The sequence below is a fragment of the Peromyscus eremicus genome, chromosome 5 (assembly GCF_949786415.1).
Source record: "Peromyscus eremicus chromosome 5, PerEre_H2_v1, whole genome shotgun sequence".
Classification (NCBI taxonomy): domain Eukaryota; kingdom Metazoa; phylum Chordata; class Mammalia; order Rodentia; family Cricetidae; genus Peromyscus; species Peromyscus eremicus.
In genome coordinates this window covers 42,305,255-42,331,277 of record NC_081420.1, presented here as the reverse complement: position 1 = coordinate 42,331,277, position 26,023 = coordinate 42,305,255, and the positions used below count along the sequence as shown (strand labels likewise).

The following is a 26,023-nucleotide window of genomic DNA, read 5'->3' as shown; positions in this document are numbered from 1 at the left end:
TAATCCCAGCACTCGGGAGGCAGAGCCAGGTGGATCTCTGTGAGTTCGAGGCCAGCCTGGGCTACCAACTGAGTTCCAGGAAAGGTGCAAAGCTACACAGAGAAACCCTGTCTCGGAAAAAAAAAAAAGAATTACACTGTTATTCCCTTGGATACTGTGACAGTAAGAAAGTAGAGACTATCTAAAGTTCTGAAAATAATGTACTAACCTAGGATCCTGGGTTTGGTGAAATTAGGCATCAAAAGTAAAGTACAAATAAAACATTCTCATGTTGTAGGATATTTGTTTACACTGTGGGAAGATGTGTCATTGTGATTGGTTTAATAAAAAGATGCACAGCCAATAGCTAGGCAGGAGAGGTTAGGTAGGACTCTTGTCAGAGAGAGGAACTCAGAGGGTCAGAATCTAGGCATGCGAGAGACACCAGCAAGACGCTGAGAAAGTTGGATACACATTATAAAGGAAAGGTACAAAGCCCCATGGCAAAATATAGATTAATAGAAGCAGGTTAATTAAGTAATAACAGTTAGTTGGGAATAAGCCTAAGCTAAAGGCTGAGTTGGTGGCCAACAAGAAAGTCTGACTCTATTCTTAGACATACAAACACAGACAACAGGTCTCATGAGTCGATAGGAATTGGAAGAAATGTTTCAGGAAAAGGAAATTATTGTATTAAGAATTTAAGGACATCTACACTGAAAAGGAGAGACATATGAGAGTAAAAGTGATGGTGCAATAACAGCTGTTACTTTTCAGATTCTCAATTCAGTGTTGGCATTCAGTACAGAGTATTTATGGTGAAGAGGTGAAAAAAATGAATTGCTTCCAGGTTAGAAGGGGCAGAACCAACTGGGGATTCTCTAATAACTGAACTACCCATCAAAAAGTATAATATTATATCAAGGATGGATAAATGGCTGAGCAGGTAAGAACATTTGCTGCTCTTGCAGAGAGCCAGGGTTCAGTTCCTAGTACCCACATGTTGAGTTATGATTGTCTATAATCATGAAACTCTAGCAACCAGAAAGTCTGGTGTCCTCTTCTGGCATTCATGGACACTAGGCATGCACATTGTGCACAAACAGATGGGCAAACAAAAAAACTCATATACATAAATTATAAATAAATTTAAATTTTAAAAAATGGGCATAGCTGAAAGTTTTCCTGTGATGGATGATGTGGTTCGTTCCATAAGCTGTGAATATGTGTTGCTCTGGTTGATAAATAAAGCCATTTGGCCAATGGTGTGGCAGAATAAGGTTAGGAGGGATATTCTAACTAGAGAGGAGGAAAGAGAAATTCAGAACAGAGGAGACACACCAGCCAGCTGTCCAAGGAGCAACACGTAATGGATGCAAGTAACACCACAGAACACATGGCAAAACATAGATTAATAGAAATGGGTTAAGATATAAGAGCTAGCCAGCAAGAGGCCTGCCATAGACTATACAGTTTGTAGATAATATAAGCCTCTGTGTGTTTATTTGGATCTGAGTGGCTGTCAACTTGGTGTACTCGAATTTCCATAAGGCCTAAAAGAGTGTAAAAAAGGATTCTAAACACACACAAAAAAATGGAGCTAAAAACAGCTTTCTAGTTGTGTCTCTCAGGCAAGCTGGGATTACAGTATGACAGGTTCACAGAGGCGTGTGGGCTTGACCTGCAGCATGCCATATTACTGCCATGATACGCAGAGGCATCTCCAAGTTGTGCTGTATGCTGCATGATGGATTTAGCTTTTGCTAGTACAGACAAAAAGGAAAAAAGGTTTCTGGGCTACATGCTGCTTTAATGGAGACATAGACCCACTGCTTCTGAAAGCTGATGGTACATATGGCCCGGAGTTGGAGGTAAATTACCTCTGCCATGTTGAAAAGCTGAAATGGGCAGAGTCAGCAGCCAAGGCTTTTTGTGCTGGCCACACAGTTTAGCAGTTTAAAGTCTCTTCTGGCCAGAAAAGAATTATAGATTCAGAATAAGACAGATTCAGAGGAGATAAACCCTAAATAGTTTACAATGTATATAAAAATGTACATAGGCCTAAAAGAGAGGGGAAAAGGAATATAGACAGTTATATAAAGAAATAGAAAAAATTTAAAAATAAAGTCTTTAAAGAGAAAGTAAAAGTATTATTTTTTTAAAAGCCATGTAAAGATGGATATCACACAGAGAGTCTGGATTATATTGTCTTTAGGATTTTTAACTGCAGAGAGACAATTGAGTGTAAAAACTGCTGAGTTAAATCACTATGTATATTTTAAATGTATCTCAATTTCAAAATTTATGTCTAAGGATACGTTGCTTTGGAAAAGAGATTCTGCTTTTGTTTCCACAGAAGATGAGAACCTATGGATTGCTTCTAGGCTAATATAGTTTAACCAGCCAAGACCCCCTGAAAGGTCTCCAATGACACAATGGCCCAGATGATCCAACATCCAGAATGGCTTCAAGGCAACTGGCTCAGACAATGCAGCCTCACATACTATTCCAGTCAGGACTTGACCATAATTCTTAATTTTCTCAGGATTCCCATAAGAATACAGTGCCCTTTATAAGCAGGAAGTAGCCTAGAAAACTATGCCCACATTCCCAAAAAATGGATCATGGATGTTTGTCTTTGTTTAGATTGTTGGTTACAAATTGTTATTGGCCATAGTCAATATCTTTCTAAAGAAGAAAGGGGAATATGATATGGAAATATATGATAGAGATATGAAAAGATAAAAGGATGGATCGTTGAACTTACTTTTAAAGAGCAATTTGTTTAAAATGTTTTACATTGGTATAGATTTTAATTTATTGATACAAATTTAAAGTTAATTTTGTTATACTGTATGTATATTTATACTCTTGTTTAAGGTATTATGTTTGTGTAGCTCATTTAAATTGTAATGGGTAATTAAGAAATACATATTAATAATTAGTCCTCTATGATAATCAAACTTATAGTCATGTTAGTTAAGTTTTCTAGGTATACATAGATATATTTCAGTTAGGTAGGTAATCTTCAAACACTTCAAAGACATACAGAATATGGCATTTAAAATGTTTTAAAAACATAGACTTTCCTGGACAATGAGACATGTCTGGTCCTGGCAGCAACAATTTACTTCAGAGAGAAAGGTGGGCATCAAAGACACTCCATATGGAGTTTATCTTCTTCTTGGCAAAAATAGCCATTTGGGCAAGAAATTGTTCTTTCCTGGACTGCTTGACAAAATGTTGCATCGACTGGACATTCAGGACCCATAGGAAGGTGACCACTGAACTTTGCAAGGAAAAATGGTCTTTCAGGTTCCTGCTTTGCAGAAGAAATTGCTAGACATTCTACAGGACACAGAAAGAAGTGACTGAGAGAATAGGCCTATGGGCTGAAGATGGATGTCCCAACACTGCAGAGGAACTTTGGATGACTGTCCAGGCAGGCTGCTGTCTCTGTCATTTTCAGAGTTTTGGAAGTTGCTTACAATGTTCTTCCTGTTTACTTAGGTAATATTATATCCTTCTGAGGTCTTGAAGTAGTTGAAGACTAGATAGTTATAACTATGGTTTTCCTTGGTTATGATAAGAGATAAGGTAGATATGAAACTACCTTGGACTCACAAATATAGGTTAAATAAAATATTTCCTTTAAATTTGCCAAATATAAAGAGACTAGATATTGTAACTGTAATTGCTGATGGATAACTGTTTTGTTATATATAATTTTACTATGTTAAAGTTAAAACTTCCCTTTTTAATTAAACAGAAAAAAGGGAAATGCTGTGGGATAATGCTTTTGTACACTGGTTTAATAAAATGCTGATTGGCCAGTAGCCAGGCAGGAAGTGTAGGTGGGATAAGCAGACAAGGAGAATTCTGGAAAGAGGAAGGCTGAGTCAGGTGACACCAGCCCACCATCCAGGGAGCAGCATGTAATGGCACACAGGTAAAGCCACAGAACATGTGGCGACATATATATTAACAGAAATGGGCTGACTTTAAGTGTAAGAGCTAGTTAGCAGTAAGCCTGAGCTAATAGCTGAGCAGTTTTAATTAATATAAGCCTCTGTGTATTTACTTGGGTCTGAGTGGCTGTGGACCAGGCAGGACCAGGAAAACTTCCAGCTACACAAACTGAAAAGACAGCAAAGAGCTCAGACCTGGCAGGGTGTGCACAAGAAAGAGAAGCACAGCGACTTTCAGGCCTGAGACTCCATGTGAACCTAATCTGCAAGAGGATAAATGACATCATGTATTTCTCTCCACACCTGGACTGTTTGAAACCAGGAATGAAACTTCATACACACTATGAACGTTAATTCAGGTATAGTAACAATATTGTGGCATTAATTACAACATATAATAATACAAGATAGTTACAACAAGAAAAGTGGGGCAGAAGCACAACTCTGCACATGGGAGCTACAGGGTAGGTTAGTGGTTTGCTAAAAGTTTTTCCAAAGCATTAAGTCTATTAATTTAAAAAAGCAACATGGTCATGATAAAAAAAATCCAAAAGGAAAAAAAATACAAAAAAAAATAGTAAAACCTCCGAAACAGAAAATCCCAGGCACAGATGACATCTCTAACAAATCTCAGAAAACATTTAGGAAATATCTGAAGTAAATAATGTTCTGCCTCTTCCAGAAAACATGGGAGAAAAGACTTTCCTTTCTCTCATTTTGTAAGTTCCATATTATTTGACACCCAAACCAGATTACCATAAAAGAAACCACAAATATCTCCCATGTATACAGACACAAAAGTGCTTAAGAACACACAAGAAGCAAGCAGGGTATGCAAAGCTTGTTCAGTCTTCAAAAATTAATCTATCATATTATCAAATATAGAAAAATACATAGTTGCAGTAGACAAATAATAAATTGTTCACAACATGACAACATTCATTTACAATAAGACATACTATCTACTCAATCCCCAGCAGTGCAAAATAAAATAATAAAAGCATTAACAAAAAAAAAATAAAATTCACCTTAAACCACTTAATATGTGGAAATTTCCTTAATCAATAGCTGACAATGAACTGAATGTTACAAAAACTGAACCTTTTGCCTTAAGATATGGTGTCTCACTACTCCTTTTCAACATTAGCTCCTAATCAGCATCACACAAACACTTCAGCTTGTACAAGGAATAAAAGCAAAAGAAACCAAGGCACATGAATGGAAAGAAAGAGTGTGCATGTCCCCCAAGGCAGATGACATAATGGCATTTTAAATGATTCTCAGTCCTGTTCAGGACATTTGACAATCAATGTCTAGAGATATTCACATTGTTACAATTTAGCTTGGAAAGGATGCCCCTGATACCTAGAGGCAAAAGAGTGATGGTAAGCATTTGTCAATGTAGCATGTGATGACCTATGTACCCACACACTCAAAAAGAAAATTACCTGCCCCAAATATAAATAGAGCTAGGGTTACAATACAGTATTCTATGATGATATCTCTAATACTGTGTCAAAGCTTTTATACAAATGTTTCAAGACATTAGGCATAAAAAAATGAGTAAATAAATGAGTGGTATTATCTAGGACCTCTATTCTCACTTTGGGGCATTTGCTATACTGCATAACAATGGATCGGGGTTTAAAATGTCCAGCAATTAGGGATGCGGCTGTAGCTCATTATTAGAGAGCTTAACTACAAATATGAGAGCCTGAGCACACCCCCCAGTACTGAAAAACAAAGAGGCAAATAAAAACTAACATTCAGAGTACCAGGCACTTTGTGTATGCTTGCTCATCTTAGTCTTTTGATTTTTACAAATGAAATAGACCTGGTACAATATCTTACTCAGGTCATACTACTGATCAGCTTTTCCCAGAGCTCTATCCTGAGCTGAGGCAGTGCAGACTTGAGGTAGTTGTCCTGCCTCCTAGTGTCCTTTACGGCCCTGACAGTGGTGAGACAGACTCTAACAAGTCACAGATTAGAAAATACTTTGTAAGCTCTTCAGCTAAAAATGTTTTATCCATTATAATGGATTAAGTGATAACAACATTCAAATCCTACCCACCAAGTTCTTATTTTGTGCTTCATTCCTACCTTTACTTTCCTCATAGACATCTGGCCGCAGTAATGCCAGGGTCCTTTGTATATTCTTGCTTTTCATGGTTTTGAAATTAGGGAATAAGATGTCAATCCACTGAGAAACCTTAGACGCATCATCCTCAACATCGCAAAACTCAGATATGTGTTGTCGTTCCAAGTAGTCTTGCAAACTGTTGAAATCCAAAATATAACCTAAGATTATTGTAACTTAAGGTATAAACTTATATGAAACTGTATATGTTAATGAATTAGAGCTTAATAACACATACAAAAATTCTTTCTGCCCATACATTATCACTCTGAAAGTAACTCCTGCTGCTTCCAAAGCCCTTTAGCATCCACTGAATCCCCTTTTATGTTGTTCTGTCCTGCTTAAAACTTTAAACTAAATGACATCATAACCTTGCTCAGAGGTAGAATACTTGGGTAGCATGCAGAAGGCTTTAGGTTCTAGACCCAACAATACAATAGCAAAACAAATTCTAGAATTACCTGCTACCTAAGAAATATGAAGTGACCAGAAACCACAAGAAAAACTCACATTTTCGAAAGGAGGAAACATCTTGTAACTCCCTGACAGAAGCTGCAACAGCACTGGGACATGGAGCAGCAGAGGACCTAGCCACAGAGTCTTCTACTCACAAAACTCATTCAGGCCCATCCTGCAAAACTGCTGGCTCCAACTACACCTCTTAGTCTTCAGCAGAATAAAGGTCATGGGCAGCAACACATAAAAACAGCATTCTGAAAATTGCTTTCTCATTTTGAAATATCTAGAAATTTATTATCAAAATATACATTTATTTTGTTACCATCAATTCCATACCAGTAAGAATCTTAAGTAAAAGAGAGAGTCTGGAAGATGGAAGAAGGTGTGCAGTGTTGGAGGATGGGCAGGATTGATTAAGACAATGCGTGCGTGGTTCCAGTATCCCCTCTAGGCCTGAGACAATGAGGCCAGATGGCGTGCCCGGCTTAGAAGGGTCAGCACGGAGAGCTTTTCCCTTTCTAACTTTCTTAGCATAAACATTCAGAGAAATCCCCCATTTTCTGAACATATAGTATTCTAGGTTGACTGAAAGGAAACTTGTAGTATCTACATAAGAATATTAGGTTTTGAGACATTTGGGCATTATGCTCCATCAGCTAATGACACATTATAATGTCTGGCCTTAGCTACCTGTCCCGTTTCTTCTTTGACACCATAGGTGCAAACTTAACATGAGTCTCTTCTGGATACTCAAATGGTTCTTCATCTTCTGCATCAGACTGAGGTAGAGTTTCTTCCTGGATAACCTCTTCTTCTTCTCCTTGAGATGTAATGAGCACACAGCTTAGGCCGCTTGTTACAAAAGATACAAAGTCTTCAAAGTCGGGCTACAAAAGAAGATGAGAAACTCTTTCCCTCTGGCTCCCAATGCAGGGGCATTAAAGTGGTGGCCACTGTGAAAAAACAGTAAAATCTTCTCTTTCATGGTCATTAGCAATGTTATGTCACCCTTATAAACCTTCTGTTTGCAGGAACATTTTTGCACAATACACATTGACAGCCAGCAGAAAATGATTTTAAATCATGTACACAACTACTTCCCAACACTAGAATGTTGCTAATTCATCTGAAAGGTTAGTTAAAACACCTTCAGCTGCCTATATACTCTTGGAAATGAGCTCTTTCTCTGGAGCATGATCCAGGGGCCCAAATCTTTTTTTTTTTTTTTTTTTTTTTTTTTGGTTTTTTGAGACAGGGTTTCTCTGTGTAGCTTTGCGCCTTTCCTGGGACTCACTTGGTAGTCCAGGCTGGCCTCGAACTCACAGAGATCCGCCTGGCTCTGCCTCCCGAGTGCTGGGATTAAAGGCGTGCGCCACCACCGCCCGGCCAGGGGCCCAAATCTTAAAGAAAATCAATTCTCTCTCCACAGTTATCATTGCTACTAGCTCCTTAGCTAAGGGTGGGACTTTGTGCCCACCTCCCCATCGCTACACTAGGATTTTGTCTGGCTTCAGCTTGAATAGGTCCTATACATGGTGTCACAAACAAATTTGATAGCTTTTTTGTTTTGTTTTGTCTTTTTGTTGTTTTTTGTTTTTGTTTTGAGACAAGATTTCTCCATGTAGTTTTGGTGCCTGTCCTGGATCTCACTTTGTAGACCAGGCTGGCCTTGAACTCACAGAGATACACCTGCCTCAGCCTCCTGAGTGCTGGGGTTAAAGGTTTATGCCACCATTGCCTGGCTTTGTTTTAATGAGGACACAAGTTAGGTGGGTAAGGTAGAGGAGGCAAACCTAGAAGGAGTTGGGAAAAAGGAGAGAAATGAATAAACATATTGTCCAAAATCCTCAAAGAACGTATACAGACACACATGTGCACACACACACACACACACACACACACACACACACATACACAAGGTGTGGGAAGAGAGATGGGGCAGGGGGGAGGGGGAGGATATGGGTGAGATCTTTTGGTGCATAATCCCAGAGTCTAATTTGGTAACTGTCGTGGTTGATCCAAAATGTCCCCCAATGGCCATGTGTTAAATAAAATCTTGGTCACCAACATGTGATTGCATCTGCAAGCAATGAAACACTTAGGTAGATGGCTGTTCAATTACTAGATACTTTCCTGAAGCAGTTATCAGGGTTCTGATAGCCTCTCAATCACTCTTTATCTTGTGGCTTCATGAAGTGAGCAGCTTTCTTTCACCGTGATTTCCTAAATAGGATGCTCTGCCTCCCCACAGACACTAAAGGTATGGGTCCAGACCATTAAGGAATGAAACGTCTTCAGTCATGAGCCAAAATGAAACTTTCTTCCTTTTCAGTTGACTTTCTCAAGTATATTTGTCACAGTGATAGAAATCTGACTGACATAATAGCTTCTGAGTGACATTCCTAAGATGTTTTTTATTAAAAGTACCCAAGTGTTGGTGACACAGCTGGCTAAATTCTTTATTTTTTATATGTGGAAACTAGGGCCAAGAGAGATAGCTGGAGTGATACATCAGTTATGAAAGTGCTGACCAGTAGAGCTTTCTGTATGGGTAACACACTCAGGACTCTCCAACAATCTTCCTGGATATGGCTATTGAGCACCTAAAATGTGGATCAATTTCTAAATGTTATTTAGTTTAAATGAATTTAAATTCAAATAGCCACATGTACTTACTGCCCATCACAATGGCAGAGTGTTTTTAGATCTCCCTTTTAAAGTCACAACCCCCTCTTCTTTAAATTTTTTTTTAAACACTGCCTTTCCCACATTCTTCCAGGAAGAAGACAACTTGCTTGAGTATATATAGACTTAGATGTGGACAAGGAGTGGATTACAGCATCCCTAGGTACCAGATAAAAAGGAGTACTTTCAGCCAAGTCTGAAAATTGATGGGAGATGACTGGCTCTTCACTCCCAGAGAACATAGCAGAAAGAAGTCTTCAACAAAACAAATGATTTGATTTTGCCTGGGTGCTACTGTTTCCACTGGAGATGTTCCCAGACACGCCATAGTTGGCATCATCAAGATGTGGACATCGTCAAGGCACCAAAAGTTTATTCAGTTGGTTATACTTACTAATTATCTATTCTGTAATGTAAACTTATAGCAAACACTGTAATTGAATATATATGTGCATGTATAAATACGTAAATGAATACACAGTGTTTTTTTAAAAGCCTTCTTACCTGGTCTGCATTATGACTATAAAATTCCCTCACTAGCTCTTCAGGGAGAAACATGTTGTCCTTTGCTTCTATGATAAATCCTTCTTTGACAATCTTCAATTCAGGTAAGGTCAGAAGTAAACATGACACAAGAAAACATATAAAATAAATTAGGGCTGTTTACTTCAGGACTTAATAATTACCTAGTTTTAATCTGTTCAGGTAAAGACCCCAAGAAAACCTACATTTGAAGTGGCTCAGAAATGCATAAAGGGGTTCCTTTGATACTCCCTAGATATCTATGTTTTTAAAACTTCAATAGAAGATTTCAAAATATTTATATTACAGTGGACTACCTCAAAATTTGAAAGACTAACATAAAAGGATGGGGAAAATAGGAATATAATTCTAAGAAAATAAACACATACTCCATATAATCTTTCTGAATTATTCATAAAATTGAAATTTAAAAATACTTCTCAACTATGTTCAAAACTATTTTAGCTTCTTTTGTTTCCGTGTTTTCATTTTTGAAGGCTAACTCAATTGAAACACTAGATCCCATAATATATTGTCCCCAGGAAACACACCTTACTAGTAAAGGCATCCACAGACTGAGAGTCAAATGATTAGAAACAATCTATCAAGCAAACAGTAACTGAAAACTACCTGACATAGCAATCCTGATAGCTGATAGGGTATATATAAAGCAAAAAATAGTAAGAATAGATTTCTTAAAGACATTACATATTTAAGAAGGTGATGATTTGGCAAGAATATATGCCAATAACAAATACACATGCACTGAATGTTCAGCCTCAAATATTATGGAACAAACACTAATGGAGTTCAAAGGTCAGTTTGATCATGATGTAGGTGATTTCAGCACCCCACTCTCAATTTCAGATTCATCATTCAAACTGAAAATCAACAATGAAACCTCAAAGCAAACAGATATGCAACAGTAGGGTAAACACACAAGGAGAATTCTGGGAAGAGAAAGAGCAGAGTCAGGAGTCACCAGCGAGACACAGAGGAAGCAAGATGTGAAGGCAGAACTGAGAAAAGGTACAAAGCCAGGTGGCTAAATATAGATAAGAATTATGAGTTAATTTAAGTGTAAGAGCTAGTCAGTAATAAGCCTGAGCTAATGGCTAAGCAGTTATAATTAATATAAGCTTCTGAGTGATTATTTTATAAGCAGCTGAGGGACTGTGTGGCTGAGCAGGACTCAGAAAAACTTCCAACTACAATTGGCATACCAACGTGGGGCTCTTGATTTTCCACAAGGCCTAAAAGAGTTTAAAAAGGGCTTCTAAATACACAATAATGGAGCTAAAAACAGCTTTCTACTTCATGTCTTATGCAGGCTGAGATATAGAGATGCCAAGGTACAGAGATGCCATGGCTTGTGGACTTGAACTACAGTATGGTGGGTTCATGGTATGGGGGCTGAAACATAGCATGGCGGATTCCCACCATGGTACACAGAGGCATCTACAAGTCCCGCTGTATGGTGCATAGTGGATTTAGCTTTTGCTAATACAAAAACAAACAAAACAACAACAACAACAAAAGAGGTTTCTGGGCTACATGCTGCTTTAATGGAGGAATAGATCTGAGAGTTGGTGGTACACATGGCTCCCAGAGCTGGTGGTAAATGTATCCCTGCCATGTTGAAAAGCTGAGGTGGGTGGAGTCAACAGCCAAGGCTGCCACTTCTAACCACTCTTCAGTTTAAAGCAATAGATTCACAATAAGACAGATTCAGATGGGACAAACCCTAAAGAGTTTACAGTGTGTAAAAATGTATGTAGGCTTGGAAGAGAGAGGAAAAGGAATATAGACATTTATATAAAGAAATAGAAAGTTTTAAAAAAGAAAGTCTTTAAAGAGAAAGTAAAAATAATATAAAAAATAAACCACGTAAAGATGGAAATCACACAGAGTCTGGATTATATTGTCTTTAGGATTTTTAACTGCAGAGAGACATTGGATTGTAAAGGCTACTCAGTTAAACCAATATGTATATTTTAAAGGTATCTTGACTTCAAAATTTATGTCTAAGGATATATTGCTTTGGAAAAGAGGTTCTGCTTTTGTTTCCACAGAAGATGAGAACCTATGGATTGCCTCCAGGCTAATATGGTTTGACCAGCCAAGACCCCCTGAAAGGTCTCCAATGACACCATGGCCCAGATGATCCAACATCCAGAATGGCTTCAAGGCAATTGGCTCAGACAATGTAGCCTCACAGACTATTCTGGTCAGAACTTAACTGTAATTCTTAATTTTCTCAGGCAATCATAAGATTGCCAGCACCCTCAACCAGCAAGAGGCAGTATGAGAAGCTATGCCCAAATTCCCAAAATATTGTTAATAAATGTTTATTTTTATTTAAAGGAGATTGATTATAAATGCAATCTCTTTCTAAAGAAGAAAAGAGAATAGTATAGATATGATAGGATGAAAGGGTAGATTACTGAACCTACTTTTAAAGAGCAAGAACTTGTTTAAAGATGTTTTATATTGCTATGGATTTTAGTTTATTGATACAAATTTTAAGTTAATTTTATTATACTGTATATATATATATATACAGTTTATATATATGTTTAAGGTATTGTGTTTATGTAACTCATTTCAATTGTAATGTATAATTAGAAATACAGATTAACAATTAGTCATCCATGATAATCAAACTTGTAGTCATATTAGTTGTCATCTAGATATACATAGATATATTTCAGTTAGGTAGATAATCTTGAAACACTTCAAAGATTTACAGAATATGGCATTTAAAATGTTTTAAAAACTTAGACTTTCTGGACAATGAGACACGTCTGCTCCTGGCAGCACCGAATTTACTTCAAGGAAAGATGATGGGCACGAAAGACACTCCTTATGGAGTTTATCTCCTTCATGGCAAAAGTTAGCCATTTGGGCAAGAAATCGTTCTTGCCTGGACTGCTTGACAAAATGTTGTATCGACTGGACATACAGGAGTCACCAGCCAGACACATAGGAAGCAAGATTTGAAGGCAGAACAGAGAAAAGGTACCAAGCCAGATGACTACATATAGATAAGAATTATGGGTTAATTTAAATGTAAGAGCTAGTCTGTAATAAACCTGAGCTAATGGCTAAGCAGTTATAATTAATATAAGCCTCTGTGTGCTTACTTGGGGGGATGCAAGTGGGAGAGATCTGTCCTGGTCGGGACACAGGAAAACTTCCAGCTACACATGGTCCCATAAAATTTGAAACCCATGAAAAAAAATTTGGTAACTACATAAATTCATTGACACTAAACAATACACCCTTGAATGTTAATGACTCACTGAGTCAACCAAATAGGAAATTTGAAAAATTCCTGGAAATAAATGATGGTGAAAGCACAAAGTCCCAATACCTTTGGGATATAGCTAGGACAAGTGTAGGAGGAAACTTTATAGGTATGAATGTTTACAATACAAGTATCTGAGGAAGAGAGAAAAGAAATGTCTAAGAATTATCAAGAAAATAACTTACAGTTGGACCTCAAGCACAATCTATATAAGAGTAAGAAATAGTAAGGATCAGGATAGATATCATTAAATTGGAGACTACAACAACAATATATAGAATGAATCAAACAAAGACTCGTTTCTCTGATAAAATAAGATGGGAAACCAAGATAACTAAGAGAAAGAAGACCTAAATTAGTAAATAAGAGATGGAAAAGAGGAATTTACTACAGATGCCACTGAAATACAGAAAGGCATTAGTAAGTTCTTTGAAAATTTATATTTCAAAAAAGTGGAAAATTGAGAAGAAATGAATAACTGCCTAGATATGTATTACCTACAAAAATTCAATCAGGAAAATATGAACAACTTAGATGAATCTATAAATCAGTAAGATTGAAGTAGTAATACAAAAACTGCTCAACAAATACAAGTTCAGGTCCAGATGAATTCCGCCAAACCTTTAAAGAAGAGCAAATATTAATGTGCCTTAAACTGACCAATAACAGAGAAATGGAAAGAATAGTATCAGTAAATTCACACTCTCTGAAGCCAGCATTGCCCAGATTCCAAAGCAGGATAAGGACACAACAAAGAAACAAACCTACAGATCAACTTATCCAGGGAATATAAACATGAAAATTCTCAAAGTCTTGCAAACTTGTAATTAGAAGTTTTCCTGTGTCCTGGCTGGCCAAAGGTTGGGACAAATCTCTCCCATTTGTGTCCCCCAAGTAAACACACAGAGTCTTACATTAATTATAACTTCTCGGCCATTAGCTCACACTTATTACTGACTAGCTCTCACATTTAAATTAACCCATAATTCTTATTTATGTTTAGCCATGTGGTTTGGTACCTTTTCTCAGTTCTGCCTTGTCATCTTGCTTCCTCTGTGTCTGGCTGGTGGCTACTGACCTTTTCCTCTTCCCAGCATCCACCTAGGCTGCTTGTTCTGCCTATACTACCTGCTTGGCTACTGGCCAGTCAGTGTGTCATTAAACCAGTGTTCAAGAGCATTATCCCACAGCACAAACTATATTAAAAAATACATTAAGAAGTTCATACATCATGATCAAGTTGATTTCACTGCAGGATGCAATGTTTATTCTACAGACACAAATCAATAAGTGTAATTCAGCATATAAATTGAACAAAGGACAGAAAAAAAACATGATCATTTCAATCAGAGTGAAGAAGGCTTTGACAAGCTGAATATCCTCTCATAAGAAAATTTCTGAAGAGACTAGAGATAGGAGCACATTCAAGCATAGTAAGGACTATCTATGAAGAATCTACAGCCAACACTATGCTAGCCACAGAAACAATGAAAGCATTGCCTCTAAACTTCGGAATAACACAAGAATATCCACTATCTCTACTCTTATTTAATGTAGTGCTAGACATCTATAGCTAGAAATCTTAGGTAAAGCAAGAAGGCATGAGAAAAAAACAAAAGGAATTCAAATATGGAGGAAGAAGACATGCCATCCCCATTTGTAAATGGCATGACCTTATACTTAACCTTGCAGACTCTATTAGAAAAATTAGAGCTAACAAACTCCAGCAAAGTAGCCAGGTACAAAAAATCAACATAAAAATATCACTAGCATTTCTATACACTGATAACAAACCTGTCCCTCCCCACCACCCTCCTCCCCAAAAAAACAGAGAAAACCTTGTTAAAACAAAAAGAAAACACCTAGGTCTAAAACCTAACCGTACAGGTGAAACAATATCAATACAAGGAACATCTTAAGACACTAAATAAAAAAAACTAGAAAAAAGACACTAGTCACTTTGACTTTTTATAGGAAATATTTGTCCATCTGCATTAGAATCAATTTCACATACATGTAAGGAACTGTGAAAATTGTATCTTATAAATATTTCCATATAAGGCATACTATAAATAAAAATAATGTAAAAATATACTTTGGGTCTAAAAGCAAGTATTAAATGGTTTCTTAAATTGTCATGCATTGAAAAGTGCCATTTGTTTATAAAATACAAGAAAAAAGCAAGTTAATATGAGTTTATAACAATGTTGTATCACTAATAGCTAAAGAAAAAGAACATTTATAACAGTATTATATAGCATCTAAAATCTTGAAAGTTTCTGTAGGGTGGTAGTAAGGCAGTTAATTCAAGAAAGATACAGGAGATGAGGTCCTTTGCCAGTAGCTGTGTCAGAGGAGCAGCAGGTGGCAATTGAAGTTCATGGTATCAGTCCACTGGAGGGTCAACCCTGGTTAGGCAAGGCCACAAGACTCCAGACTCCAGAATGTCTTTTGCTCCTGCTGTGCCTTTACATGTTTGCTGTGGCTATATTTCTCTGGGACCTGGCATGAAATGGATGTGGAGAGATCCCCACTGCTTGTAATGTAGTGTGTTTATCCCATGAAAACATCCCATTCTACTGGACATTTTAATCTGTGGATTGTCACAAAGATGATTCCTCCCTAAGCTGTACTGCCTAATTGATAATAATAATGATAGCTAATACAGAGTTTTGATGAATGAAAGTAAATACAAGGAAATATTATACAGCTAGGGCCTATAAGTTTTACCTAAGGAGCTACATAGATCACAGTTCAGGTTAATGATTAAGGAAAACAATTGAGTCCCCAGGAGCCAGGCTGGCTCTAATTCTCTTAATACTGTAAAATGCAGTCACAGGTTTTGGTGTGTGTCATTAGGTGAAACAAAGCTTCAAAATAATTTCAGCTTAGACCAGATGCTTTGATAATAGTTTTAAGATGAATAACACCAGAAAACAATCTAAAGTTCACAAGGACACATAGCTGAGTTGTCTGATTCATTAGGCTAGGGTTGAAAATATAAAGCAGCCCGATTGCTGCTAGCTGGCATACATTTTTTGCTATGTCTGATTGATAATCAAAAGTGATGAATAATTCCTTGTACCCATTCCTGACATCAATTTTCTGATATAAGAAACTGTTAATGAATTGTTATGTACACTGAAGATTCAAAGTTCAGCTGACTAACTTTTTTATGTATAAAAGTTTAGGTTTGTGACTTCTTTAAAATTCCTTATGATTACCTGTCAAGATAGATAATAATGCGATTAATCCTTTCATTGTAACCACAATGGCTGAGGAAAAATGCTCCTTGCTTGCTCATGTTCTATTAATCTGTAACAAGTTACTTAGATGTACCACATATGGGTTATTGGGGTGACTCTGTTTTTAATCATGTAAGTGAGACAAAAATATGTTTTACCTATATTCATTATAATTATTCACTTGAAAAATGAAATGTAACCACATTGTGATTCATGTATTGCCTGAAAGATTTTGTGAAGGTATATAAGCTGTAGAGGGAAAGAAAAAAAAGAGAACAACAGAGAAGAATAAAGAAGGAAACCATCAAGAGAGTATGTGGGTGTTTTTTTCCCTAACCTCTACAGATAGAAAAGTCTAGTACACGCTGACACTGTGGATTTCCCTTTGATCCCTGTGCTGCCTGGAGTCTGGTCCCCCAGGCAGCAATAGTCTTTGTAAGACAGAATAAGCAAACTCTTTTAGATGGAGCTAGGAAGAGCAATTCAGTGTTTTCTATTTTATCAGAAGGTATTATTTTGTAATTAATTTAAACAACTTTTGGTAAGTATTACTTACTTTTTCCTTAATTTCTATATGTTTTCTCCTGAGTACAGCATCAGGTTTGATAATAGCCATATTGTAAGATTCCCCTAAGAGAAAAACCAAATGTTAATCTTCTTGGCTCAGAACCAGGATAATGAAAGATCTGGCAATTAGAAATATGAATTGATAATGTCTGAATTACTAAGGAGACATGATATGAGTATATGGGCACTATAGTTTTGATACAATTCTCATACATTAGAATCACATCTGTGGTTCCTATCAGTCAGTATTACCAGTGAGTAAAGCTTCAATCATGCACTTTGAAGATACAAATCACAAATCAACAGAGCTACCACGTAAAAAAATGGACTCTTCCCACAAACTTCCTGTACTGGTTATCTTAGTTACCTTTTCTGTTACTATAGTAAAATACCTGACAGAAGTGACTTTCAGTAGAAAGGGTTTATTCTGGCTCACAGATCAAGAAAATTGTCCTCCATGGTGGGGAAGGCAAGATGGCAGAATGTTGAGGCCACTGGTCATATCACATCCCCAGTCGACAAGAAAAGAGTGATGAATGAAGCCTGCCACTGAGCTATTGGTTCTCTTTTGTGTTCTTCAAGCTTCAACACTGGTAATAGTAATGGTACCATCTACAAGTGGGCAGGTCTTCCCACCTCAGATAACCTGAATAAGGTGATCCTGCACTGACACCCACAGACACTTCTGTTCTGGGTGATTCTAGATTCTGTCAAACTGACAGTTAACACTACCCATCACATCAGATCACTGAATGTAAGTTACTCTTTGCCTTTACAACTCCACAGAGAATGAACACACACACACACGTGTGTGTATATGTGCTCATGAGTATAACACAAGCACAAGAGTATTTGCACACACATGTACACAGTCAAACAGATGCACACACAAACACATAGAGCTGTGGTTCTCAACCCTCCTAATGCTGTGACCCTTTAATACAGTTCTTTCGTGTTGTGGTGAGCCTCAATTAAATTATTTTTGTTGCTACTCCATAACTGTAATTTTGCTACTGTTATGAATTGTAGTGTAAATATCTGTGTTCTCTGATGGTCTTAGGAAACCCCCATGAAAGGGTTGTTTGACCCCCAAAGGGGTCACAACCCACAGGTTGAGAAACACTGACATGGAGACTCCAGAAAAGGCATGACATTTTCAACTGAGATTAAATCAAAAATACTGAATTCAAAGAAGAAATTATTTTTGCAAGGCTTGGAAGGTGAAAGATGAACTGGAAACTGGATCCCAGATCAGTTGCAGAAGATAGGAACACATACTCCTGGGTAAGCAATGAAGGGTCTTTAATCAGAAATCAAAGGCGTAAGGCAAGGGGAAACGAAGATGTGAGCCATTATGCAGAGGAACAGCCCTGCACTGCCTCTCACTGATACAGCAGCTCTTCATTGCTACCATAATGTAGTAAAGGGGCACATGTACAGAAAAGGCACTGGACTCCCTTGTGACTTACCAACACTTTCATACTGTCCTTCCCCCAGCTCTTCTTCAGATTCATCTACTAGTGGAATTTCCACATACTGTGAAAGAGAAATGGAAGTAGAACAGCCCCTTTAGTGTGATAGTCAAGGAATGCCAGAAATTTTGTTTATAATAAATAAAAGCCAGGGGGAATAAAAGGTAGAACACAAAAGCGCCTATGATTTACAGTGGCAACATGCTTCCTGAGGAAGCGGTATTATGTCAGCCCCTAGCTAGAGATGGAGCACTATAGTTCACATAAAGTGCCCCTGAAGAGCCATGTGTGAGAGGCTGAAGCCCACGTCTGTGATGTTAGTGTGAGGTGGTGGACAATTTTAAAGTAAGGCCTCGTTGGAGCAACATGGTTCATTTGAGACACGCCCTTGAAGGATCTCTTCCTCTCCTCTTTCTTTTTCATTTTTCGGCTCCCATGAGTTGAGCAACTTGTTCCCCTACCAACTGCCTGCCATGATGTGCTGTCTTGCCACAGCCCTAAAGCAACAGGAAGGAAGGACAATGAAGTCACAGGAGCCTAGCCATACCTCTCCTCTTTATAAGCCAACTGTCGTGAGTATTTTATCACAGTGAGATAAAGTGGCCTGCCATATATAGCTAGGGAAAATGCTGTAAGGAAACATAAAATAGGATGCACTTCAAAAGTTATAATAGCCATTCATCAATAGTATTACCTGAGAACGAGCCATTTCACCTGCTATAACTTTCCTTTCTTCTTCTATCAAGCCAATGACCTTTCTATTGATAAGTGGTGCATTTGCACCCCGAATCTTTGCAACAATTTTACCATTCTACAAGAGAAAGGAAAGTATAAAGAAACTTTCATTTTCATATGAAGTCCATAATTAACATTTACTCTGGACTAAGTTCCCTCTCTTTGATCCCATTTCCCACCACCATCCTTTGGATACTGTTATCAGCCATTTGAAAGTGGTACTGATGAGACAGTTCACTTTGATTTGGTAACATCAGCAATTAGAGTTCCACACTTTGTCTGTCCTCTATAAAAGGCATGGCTGCATTCCCACCTCCTTGCAGCATCATTACACTACCACCCAGGTCTGTAACCCCACCACCTATAGCACATCACCGCCCTACACGTGCACTCACAGAATACCTGCCTCATTCATCCTTGCTTTGAATGTGAGGGATTCTAGACAGGGCCTTAGTTTGATCTAATGATGTTCTAATTTCCTTTATGTGGCCATGCACACTGACCAAAGGCAATTTGGGAAGGAAAATGTTTATCTGTGCTATGCTTCTCTACCACACTTCATCATTGAGGGAAATCAGGGCAAGAACTTGAAGTAGAACCCATAGAAGAACTCAGCTTTCCAGCTTGTCCTCAAGCTTTCTTATACAGCTAAGGACTGCATGCTTAAGGATGGTGCCACTTACAGGGGGCTGGGCCCTTCTACATCCATTAATAATCAAGCCGAGCATCCACAGACATACTCACAGCCCAATCTGACTTAGGCAACTCCTCAATTAAGACTCTCCTGATAGATGAATGTTGTGTCAGGTTGACAATGAAAACTAAGATAGATGCCATATCCCTTCGCGTTGAGCCACAGCAGCTGGAAAAACAGTAGCCAGCCCCTGCAGTTCAGCCTGCCCTGCACCCCCTGCCCTCAATGTAAGAAGGGATTCCACTGGGCTAAGGGGTGGTAGAAGAGCTCAGGGAACTCAGCTTTAAGCAATTGTTCCACTCTCTTTGGATCTGTAATTCCCACAAGGGGTCCTGCACTTTCGTCTGTCTTTTACCTTATATACACTAAGCATCTATTTATGGACATAGAACTAGGCATGATGGCATGGAATGAGAGGCCTTGTATCTAACCCTATTAAATAACAAACAAAAAACCAGAAGACCCACAAAAGCACCGACACGTGGAATAGCAACCCCATTGGTACCATTAAGGGAGGCTTAGAGCACCCAGAGCATCTACAAGAACTTGTTTGGTCAGGGAGATCAGCTGAGATATTACTGAATATCGGGAAGTGTTTCTTGCTTTAAGATATGAAGGATGATAAGAGGTCATGAAGGGGGGAAGTAAAAGAGAGGAAATATACTATGCAGAAAGAATAACAGATGCAAGAGCATAGGCCCTGTAGGAGACATGGCAAGGGAAGAGGCCTTCTGGGAAAGTGGGGCTGAACCCAGTATGCATGGTCTCAATACCCAGAGAAACCCAGACTGTATGGAGCTTTGGGCACCTTGGAAGGAGAAGACATCCCTCCCTCAGTCAAAAACCACTAGAACGCTGGACTACAGATTGTGCTCACGATTAACATTCTTTTTTTTTTTTAAAGATTTATTTCATTTTGTGCATGTCCTCATGCATGAGTATGTGTGTGTGTGTGTGTGTGTGTGTGTGTGTGTGTGTGTGTGTGTGTGTACACATGAGGTCAGCCTGGAGCTGGAGTTACAGGTGATTGTGAGACACTGTTGTGGGTGATGTGCACTTAACTGCTAAGCCATCCCTCTAGCCCCACAATTAAAATTCCAATTGTGGAGGTTATTTTTCCGGCTTTGTGGAAGGCCTTGAAGGGAGCAAGAGAAGATGTCTGTGTGCAATTCAGGTGTACGTCTAAGGATTCTCAGTCCGATACCAGCCTGACAATTCTCTTGAACAGAACTGTTCTGGCTGAAACTTGCTAGAAGGAAGTTTTTTGCCAGCTGAGAAACCTGACTGATTAAAGAGGTCGGGATGAGAGTGTTTAAGTAACAAATGGTCAGCTGGAGGGCAGTTTTGTAAGTAGGGAATGTTATTCTTCCCTAAGTGGTTGTTGATCTGGTGTGTTCAGGAAAAAAGTGCCTGAAACATGAATACAGTGCTTAGTGGATGAAGTATGCTGGGAGGAAAGATCCTTGATGGAAAAGAGACTAGGAATTCACAAGCCATGGCAGAGTGAGGTGTCAATATAGATAATGAAACCCAGAGGGGACACGGGAACCTGGGTTTGAAAATCAGACTTTGAACCAATGCCAAACTGTGACATTAGCAGCAGAATTTACTCTAAGATCTGAAGTAATAGAACCGATGTGGGAAACTAGATAATTAATCAAATGTAGTGGATTCTAACAAACAAAGGAAAATAAAGTAACTGAAGTATGAGTGATAGGAAGAAAGAGAGACATCTACTTTGTTCATGGTCTGACAAAAATCCGAAAAAAAAAAAAGTCACCACTTCTAGGCTTCAGGAAGAATGTTCCAAAGCAGCAAGCCTTCCCTCTGTGAAGTTTCTCATCCTGATTCCTTAAACTGCAAATAGGCTTGGTGGCATCAAAACCATCACTCTAAACAAAGACCATATTGCTTCAAAAGCTGAAAATACTATACATCAAGAGCTATACATTCAACATAATGCAAGAACATGATATATTTTTATTCAACTAAATCAGTAATTCATTTGCTTGAAATAGTTACAAGAGCATTATTTAACAGAATCGAGACCTTGTATACAAGAAGTGCTATTAATAATTATTTCTACTATTGAAAACTAAGCACCCTCACCAGAAGGTTGACCGAGTGGTGTTTACCTCTGCTGAAGTTTCTCTTGATGACCACGAGATTGAGGGCTTAACTGTAGACTGGTTTTAGGAGATAACATTTATCACATTGTTTTCTGACTATTGCAGTTGTGTGTCCAATGCAAAATACAGGTTAAGCACCGACAAGTGTAAAGGGGAAATAAGATCACCACCACCACCCATAGAAAGCAATGAGAACAACTTGGGAATAAACTTTCTACACTATTTCTAAACATTTGTAAACACAGAGATGGGAGCAAAATGCAATAGAGAGAGTGATTAGGCAAATGCTTTCACACAAATCCATGAATACTTAGAATCAATTCTCTCCTGCAGCTCATCTGAGAACGGTTCCTCATTCCAGTAAATGCCGACTTGTCTTTTTTCTAATCAGCTCAGTATGTGATAGTCTTAACAAGCTCCCCAAAGGCAAATTATTAAATTTATTATCAGGCAAACAGAGATAAGGCAAACACTGTGCAATTACCAGCACCAGCAAACAGCCCCATGGTAATTTTCCCTGCTACCTGCTCCTTCACAGGAATCTGATAATGAGATGATGAATGCTATACTTACAAGACTAAAGAGGAACACAGGCTCACATTTATCTCTAAACGGCTGCAGAGTCACAATGCTGTCAGCTTCAGCCTGAAGGATAAATTATTTTATACAATAATGTAAATATTTTATACAACAATGAGAAAGCAATATCCACACTATTCTGGATCTTACGTTCAAATGGTATAGAGATATACACAATTTTCTGGAACAGCAACATTTTCTGGTTTTGTAATAGTTGCATTAGGGATCAAACTGCACGCATAAGTAACTCAAGCCTGTGTTATTTTGGTGCCCGCAGTCAAACTCACCTCTGTTTCTACCTTCCTCACTGCCTGGTCCTGCCATTACTCTTCCAATCCAGCCCAAGTGTCCTTGATCCAAAGAATGTCTCTTACTCCCTCCTGACAGGTCACTTCTGGCTCCATATTGTACTTGACTGTCTCTCACCCAAGGCAGACTGTCTCGTTCAACACTGTACCACAGGCAGGTGTGGGGCTGCCTCACTTGCTTTGTTAAGAAAGTAATGATTTTCCAACTACATGTAACTCTAGCTCCAGGGGATCCAACACCCCTGGCCTCTTGGTACACTCACACTCAACATACATGCACCCATACACAGACACCACCTCACATACAGAGAGAAAGACACAGACATACATACACACAGACACAGACACACACACACACACACACACACACACACACACACACACACACATGCACAAAATTAAAAATTATAAAGAAAAGAAGGACAGAATGCTTCTGCAGAAGGGGATGGCTAGTTGAAACCATGTGAGGTCAGGAAGCAAACTGACTCCAAGTGTGACTTGAAGGTCTATGTAGTTTAGAGATCTGGAGTACATTGTTTTGGCAGTTTATAGCTGGCTGACTCAGATATGCATCTGTCTAATAGAAATGTATTTTAGGTTCTCTGGTAGTCATGTAAAAGAAACAGGTGAATATAAAGTAATAAAATACTTTCCTTAACTCAATATATTATCAGTTCAACATGTATTCAATGTAAAAAGTATTAATAATGTCTCATATCATTTTCCATAATAAATCTTAAAATGTATTATTTTATAAAAATTCATATTTAAAGCATATTTTAGTGATTAATATTCAATAAATAATTAATCAATAATTGACCTCTGATAAAAAGTAGGTTCATATAATATATTACATTTCACAATAATTTAATTTGATAATATCAGTTTTTAAATTTTTTAAATTTATTTGTGTGTGTGTGAGAGAGAGAGAGAATCAGGTAGACAGACAGACACATAGACAGAGAAAGAGAGAGATTCTGTCTCTACTTTCATTTGAGTCCCAGAGATCAAACCCATGTCATCAGGCCTGCCAGCGAGTGCCTTTATCCACTGAACTATCTCAACAGCCTTCAGTTTTTAAGATCAGATTAATTAAAATTGAAAACTCATTTCTGTAATTGGTCTAGATAGATTTCAAGTGTTCTGTTTTACATTAAGGCATATTGAACAACAAGATTCTAACCAATTGTTAACTGGATATAGAGAAATTGAATAACCAATACAATTGGGTTAAATAAATTTGACTATGATATTTAATCTCATCAATTTTATAACCAATAGGTGAAAAGAGAAATTATTTCCTTTGAACCATTTGTGCATAGATAAGAATCTCGGGATCTACTCCATGACATCCAGGACACAGCTCCCCATCATCTTAACCTCAGGGACATATATTAACCATGTCATGAGGTAAAAGAAATATCAACAGATACATGTCCATTTTTATATTTTTCTGAGGTTTGCAGTCATGATGGGTTATCTCAGTCAGCATCCCAGGAATTAGATAAAATCATACTAATTCTCAAACTAGTAGAACTAAATACATAGTAAAACTGCCAAGCACACATTGTTTGTTTAGAGTGAAGATTGGCAGGTTGCTTAAGTTGAGACAATACTTGAAGCACTTGGGAATCCGTAAGCCCTAATGTAACAGTAAACAAGTTGAATGAAAACGAAAAGCTTACAACTGCGAAGTGAAGAATCTCATCTTCATTCAGTTCATTTTTCAGTTTTCTGAATAACGCTTGCACGGCTTTGCAAGGTCCACACCAGGCTTGGTAAACATCAATCACTAGAAGATGGCGACATTTATCAAAAGGCAGAGTCAAAGGAGCTAGAGGCTGGGACATTCCCATCCCAGGTGAGGAGGAAGGCAGCTTTGAAACACAAGAGTTGAATTCTGTAAGGTGTCCCCAGTGCTTGGGGACAAAGCCTGGATGCAGACAGCAGAGAGCCCCGGTACCTGTTAGGCCTTTGTTCAGCAACATCTCATCCCACAGGTTCTGACTATTGATGACTGACTGTGAAAAGCAAAACACTGTAAGACAGGGCAAGTGTCATTGCACCAGACACAAACCTGCTGGCAGGACAGACCCACCTGTAGCTGGATTTCACGCTTTTTGCTTGCCATTTATCTACTTCTGTGTGAAAAAGGGAAAGAAACATGGAACATGAAGGAATTTCAACACTATTAATCTTTGTATACCCAAACAATGTCTTCATGTACGGACCAATTTCCCTTCAGAAAATACTGGCCTGCTCAGACTGGCCTCTAGAGAGGAGTCAATGTCATAGGCAGACTAGTGCATGCTGGGAACGGATTCTTCCAACAAACAAAAGAATGTTAAGAATGTTAGGGGGTTCTGTTTAAAGTGATAGTCTATGCGCACTGTGTATGTGCTATATGTGTGTGTGTTTTAACATTGTAAAGTCATACTGTGTGTGTTGTATTGTGTGTTTTAACATTGTAAAGTTATACTATGTGTTATATTTATTTTTTTTAAATATTGTGATGTTCTCTTACATCTTCAGTGGAACATGTTCATTGGCTATGTACATATACTCTTCAGAGCTGCTCACTCCAAGGTTATTGAGTTTTTAGAATAAAATCACGAATGTTCGCTAAAGCACAGCATGAATTTTCCTTGGGTGTTAACACCAAGGATGGGTAGTAGGCGTTAAGGTGAAAGAAAGGAATAGCCTCTAAGACTACTTCCCAACAAAGTTGCTATATATCATAGCAAAACGGGCCCTCTCAGCTGGACTGGGACCTTAAAGGACATTTAAATTGGCCCTCTGCCTGGGGTTTATGGCCCTTGGTAGCGTGAGCTCCTGAAGTTCAGTACCTAGACTGCTGAGTCAGGCCCAGACTGAGGGTGGCAGAGCTCCTGCTGCGCCTTCTTCCCTAGCAGGTCCAGCTAAAGGAGGGGATGAGGGATGCCTGGTATCACCCCCTGGAAGATGAAGAGCAAAGACGCCAACGTTCAGCCCTCGAGGCCTGGTCTGCCCTTCTTCCTTCCTGTGGCAGAGGCTCGAGGCTCCTGTTCATAGCAGGTAGAACTGGGCACCAAACCCAAGAGCAGCTGGCGCCTAAAAACCCTTCACCACTCCTGCGACAGCCCTGGAAACACGATTTCCATCTTCTCAAGACCCCTCCTTCTGCTGCTTCCTGCTGAGTTGCTGAGTGGCTGTATCTGAGCCTGTCCTGGGTGTCCCCTGACACACACACACACA

General features: G+C 38.5%; 1 protein-coding gene across 5 annotated transcripts in view; it reads right to left on the bottom strand.

The window, feature by feature from the left end:
- Nucleotides 1-25,707, bottom strand: part of Nme8 (NME/NM23 family member 8) — a 51,673-nt gene extending 25,966 nt beyond the window's left edge. For 3 of the 5 annotated variants that reach the window (XR_009379352.1, XM_059263365.1, XM_059263364.1), the window contains exons 1-10: nucleotides 24,888-25,039; nucleotides 24,753-24,810; nucleotides 24,475-24,581; nucleotides 22,476-22,547; nucleotides 19,039-19,155; nucleotides 18,342-18,408; nucleotides 16,862-16,935; nucleotides 9,736-9,828; nucleotides 7,237-7,433; nucleotides 6,051-6,226 (exon numbers count right to left, since the gene is read on the bottom strand). Coding sequence is in view for 4 of the 5 variants with exons in the window: in XM_059263365.1 (XP_059119348.1) it covers nucleotides 6,051-6,226; nucleotides 7,237-7,433; nucleotides 9,736-9,828; nucleotides 16,862-16,935; nucleotides 18,342-18,408; nucleotides 19,039-19,155; nucleotides 22,476-22,547; nucleotides 24,475-24,581; nucleotides 24,753-24,810; nucleotides 24,888-24,920 (994 nt within the window). In the remaining variant the exon portion in view is untranslated. The other 2 variants (XM_059263363.1, XM_059263362.1) reach the window with 2 other exon arrangements.
- Nucleotides 25,708-26,023: the final 316 nt, after the last annotated feature.